Below are 5,000 nucleotides of genomic sequence, written 5' to 3' on the forward strand. Positions count from 1 at the left end.
TTGTACACACACACACACACACACGTTATCCATAAGGTCATTGTCATAACTTTTGAGGTGCACATTTTGAAAGAAAGTTGAAAATGATGCATGAATCCATACCCAATTCATCTAGTTTTGTTAACATTAATCTTGTTGTTATTGCTGTTGTTAAATCCTAAATTCCCCTGGATTTATTGACCAGTTGATGTTTTCGGATGAGGCAACATCAGCATCGGTTGTGAAGTCAACCACTACAATAACTGCATTTGAGGGACACAACAACCTCAGAAAGTATGGAAACATTCAACAGATTCACCCAAAAATCGATGTCTGGTGTTCTCTCACGGAGTCACGCATCATTGGTCCCTTGTTTTCCCTTGGAAGAAGCAACGGTCAATGGTGAACGTTACTTGGCAATGTTGTAGAATATTTTTGTTCCCGAACTTTGATGATTGAATCTTTCACATATCACCTTGAAGCAGCAAGACTAGACTGCTTGCCACGATGCTTTGAATGTGTCAGAGTTTTTGAATGATGTCTTCCCAGAAAAGTTGATCGGTGGACGTGGACTAATTGCTTGGCCGCCTAGTTCATCTGACCTGTCCCCATTGGACTGCATTTTAATGAGCTGTATAAAACTGGTGTTTACACATAAAAAAAAACAACACATTCTTTGGATGAAATTGGAGCTGTGATAACAAATGCAATTCATCTAATTCATCAGTAGCAATTGGCAAGATGTAAGAATGATTTGAACAAGATGTGAAATTGTATTGAATGATGTATTTCAAAAGATGGTGGTTGTGTTGAAGCTTAAATATTTGAACTTGTTGAGTATAACTATGAATTATGCTTTTATGGAACATTTTTAGTTCGTTTCTGTCACACGTACATCAAATGTTATAAAATTCAGTTGCACAAAGACACCCTGTTCTCTCTCTCTCACACACACAGACACACACACACACACACACACACACACACACACACACACACACACACACACACACACACACACACACACACACACACACACACACACACACACTTAAAAAAATTATTCCACATACATATTCATGGAACTGACTTACGAACGAAACATGAACAATTTTAATGTTAATATTTTCCTGAGTAAACTACAGGCAAGTTCCATTGGTGTCAGTTCTGCATCGCTGCTGTTCAGTTCTGTGGCTCAGTATCATCGGGGTACTCATGCAGACAGACAAGTCCACACTTATGAAACAATTTGATGATCTGCTGTGTTTGCCTACATGAGGACTTCTGAATAAGCCGACCTTTGGTAATACAATTTAAAATACTGGAATGGGAAACCAATGAAGACATTTGGCATGTCGGTTGATGGTTGCAGAAATTGCCAGGTCACCCGAAAAGCTGAGATGAAGACCACCGTTGTGAGCACGGCATTGGCCGTGCTGGTGGTTTTGGGCATGTGGACAGCGTCAGGTGCAGCGCAAAAGAGAGGTACGGAGTCCGTAAAGTACGGAACACGAGGTGTGGATGGCCTTTTATGGGAGAATGTTGGAGCAAAGGTATTTGAGAAAGTGAGAGGGCCGAGAAGATAGATGAATGGAGATGAATATAAACTTGAGTGAGTGGAATTTATCTAATTGTTGAGAGCATGGGACACATGTGAATGTGAATAAATACTGTGATGTTTATCGACACGGTGCATGCATACTTCTCATCCCATTCATTTACCACCCACCAATCTTATTGACACACATAATGTGTATTAGGACGACCAATATAGGGGTGTATATATATATATATATATATATATATATATATATATATATATATATATATATATATATATATATATATATATATATATATATATATATCCTTGAGTGTGTGTAAAATGATGGGACATTCCAAAGGAAGCTAACCCACTGATGAATAACAAATAATCAAAAAATGTATGTTATTGAAAAAAAATAACGATTTCTGTTCACAAACTTGTGGAGGTGAGAGATTCACCACATCAAAGAGCTTATGAATGAAAAATGGTTTAAAATTATTCTTTGAAAAATTGCTGTGTGCGTCGGCCAGTAGAGACTCTTGTTTGAGATCTCGACCACATCTCTCGACCTCAATAAGGTCCCGAGGAAAGTTTTTGTTTCTTTTAAATCATTCTTCAAGGACTTAAGGGTTTGGGTACAAAAAAAATTTCTTCATCAAGATTCAAGCCTCCTCGCCTCTCCAAGACATTTATATTGATCACGAAATTCGTGAGCTCCTTCCCAAGATGCCAAACGGGTTCCAGCAGGCAGCCTACGGAGGATACACGGAAAGGTTGGTACGGCCGAGCGTTCATTCTGGGGATGGGAATTGCCCACGCAATGCATCATCGCATGCCCCACTCACCGGGCTCATTGGCACACCCTGCTCTGTGTCCTGCCCTTCTGCCTATACCATCTCTCTGCGTGATAGCAAAAATGCCCCATCTTACACAGGTGGCATTTTGGATGTCCATGATGAATATTCATGGTTCACATCGCAGCAATATATACATATATACATATATGCATATATTTATATATATATATATATATATATATATATATATATATATATATATTTATATATATATATATATATATATATATATATATATATATATATATATATATATCACCATATCTATTGAATGGTGTTTGACATGCAATCTTCTAAGCAGTTGCTTTGCACTCGATGCAAAACACTGGGTCCAAGGTTTGTACAAGCTTTTAATATTTGGTCAGCTTGTGCAGCTTATTATGTTTTTCCTTTTGGCTTGCGGTTGTATTCTGTTTGGCTGCACATTGTTGTTTAATTGTTTGAAAGAATCATTGTGGTGTGTTGAGGTGGCAAGAAAGAAAATCAAGGACACTTATAAATGGACAGATTGTAAACCTATCAAAGTTCTCCAGATTGTCGCGTAAATTTGTCGAGAATCTGCTGTAAAATGTTGATAAAACTAAGTATTTTTCAAATTGCACACGTTGTTGCAGGGATCAACTACCCTTTGTTGGATTTTTTTTCTTGCCAGCTGACAGCACTCATTAGATATCTCTCAATATGACCTCTGCAGTCAGCTCTTATTTTGCTTCATCATCTCTGACAATGATTTTGCAAAGGATCAGCCTTGGCATTTGGTGCGTGTTGTTGCAATATAAACTGCGCTCTATCGTACGAAACAACTCTACCGAACTTTGCATGCATACTCAAGGAGCCCGGAATGTGACCGAACAAAGTCAGCAATGGGATACCTATGGGAGGGGGGGGAGGTATGTGTGGTCGCCAAGTTAGTTCAGTCCATTACTGAAAGTTCACAGGGTCTAATTGCGCACCTATAGAAACAGTGTCTGACTGGCAAGGAGATTGACGATGTCGAATGGTTGTGTCAACAGAAGAAAGCTTTTTAATCCCAGTCATGCAAAAAGCCATTGAATTATAGGAAAGGGCTTAAAGTAAAATTAAATGGGTCTGTCACTGTTTTTAATTAATTGTTAAGAAAATAACTCCAGTCGATCATGAACATCAACTTTAATGGATGTATCCCTCATCCCTATCTGTCCTACTGATTACCATTCTTCTGTTTGGTGAACGGATGAATTTGCTTGTATTAATTAATTATTATAGCAATACTGGTCCCATATTGCGGAAAGAATGATGTTTTTTTTAAAGCACATTCTTTTGTACATATAAACGACTAAACAGCATAGGAATTCACCTTTTGTTATATTATAACATTATGTGCCATTATATAGCCAAAAACCAATTCTCATTCTATACATTCAACTGCAAAAGACAGACGCAGTGCTTGTCTTAGATGCCACTGATTAAATGCCCTGTAAGTTGAATCCATACCTCGCGGGAGTTATATGTCCTGATTTGCTGCATAAAAAGCCAAGCATGTCCAAGAAGAATATTTCATGAAGTTATAAAAGTTTGACGTTTTCAGGCCTGAAAACATTTCCACTATGTTTGAGACGAGAGTGTAGACAGAGACTAATTTTCTCATCTCTATCTTCACTACGAAACGGATTCTATCTATCCTCAGGATGTGACTGCGTGTTTGGTTCTTGGCCTCGAACCAAGATGGTTCTCCTTCGATTGGCGTTTAAGGAGTTGCAGGAGTTTGGCTCGACACACGCTCTCGCTCGCTCGCTCGCACTGTGCCGACTGTGAAGGCTGATCCGACTTGTCAGCGAGGTTTGCTCGGGGCCGGCCCAGCTTGGCATGCCAGGCTTCTGAGAGCCGGTCTTAAACAAACCGGATTTTATAACTCATTGTTGCTGCCTTGGTGGGTTCAAGTCGAGCACGCTTTGGCTTCTGTTGATGATTTTTCAACAGCGAACTATTTTTCTAGAATCTGACGGTTAAAATTATGTTGACCGCAAAGCGCATAAGGTGCCTGTGTGTGTTGTATTGCAATAACATATTTAGGCAACTGGACCACTCTGTGCGCTTACGCTCATCTTCCTTTCCTTTAGTGGCACCACCCGCTCACCTGCGGTTCAGGGTTCTCAACGGCAGCAGCGTGCACGTCTCCTGGAAGATGCCTGAAGAAGACATTTTGGGCTACAGAATCACTGTAATACCCAGCACAGGTAAGACAGCCAATTATTAGATCTACAAATGATGTAGACAACGAAGAAACATTTGAAACCCACCACTCCCTTCTCCTGCATGACCCCTATGCCCTAAATATCTATTTTCCTCTTCATTTTATTTCCATCTCCTCCTATCCCCCACCCCTCTGATCCCATATTCTTTTTACTCTCATATCAATTACTTCTATTTATCCCACCTCCACCATCGATCATTTTAATCTGTAATATGTGATTAGCCTCTTGGACATGATTACAATGATCAGTTCAAACACCCATGCCAGTTTGAATGCAAATTTATTTGTTTGAACACAACCAAAAGGGTGATATTGTTTGATTACCTACAAATGATCTGGAAAACGACTAAAATTTAGATCGCTGGAGAACACGGTACTGTATGTG

The 5,000-nt window shown here is 39.3% G+C and overlaps 1 protein-coding gene across 3 annotated transcripts in view; it reads left to right on the forward strand.

The window, feature by feature from the left end:
- The window catches only part of LOC147027132 (collagen alpha-1(XII) chain-like), a 365,482-nt gene that overhangs the window by 4,169 nt on the left and 356,313 nt on the right, over nucleotides 1-5,000 (forward strand). For all 3 annotated transcript variants that reach the window (XM_085883313.1, XM_085883312.1, XM_085883314.1), the window contains exons 2-3: nucleotides 1,352-1,464; nucleotides 4,482-4,598. In XM_085883313.1, coding sequence (XP_085739439.1) covers nucleotides 1,380-1,464; nucleotides 4,482-4,598 — 202 coding nt within the window. In that variant the 5' untranslated portion in view covers nucleotides 1,352-1,379. The remainder of the gene's footprint in view (nucleotides 1-1,351; nucleotides 1,465-4,481; nucleotides 4,599-5,000) is intronic.

Source organism: Eptatretus burgeri, chromosome 5 (genome assembly GCF_056783735.1).
Source record: "Eptatretus burgeri isolate ZD-2024b chromosome 5, Ebu_testis_v1, whole genome shotgun sequence".
NCBI lineage: Eukaryota > Metazoa > Chordata > Myxini > Myxiniformes > Myxinidae > Eptatretus > Eptatretus burgeri.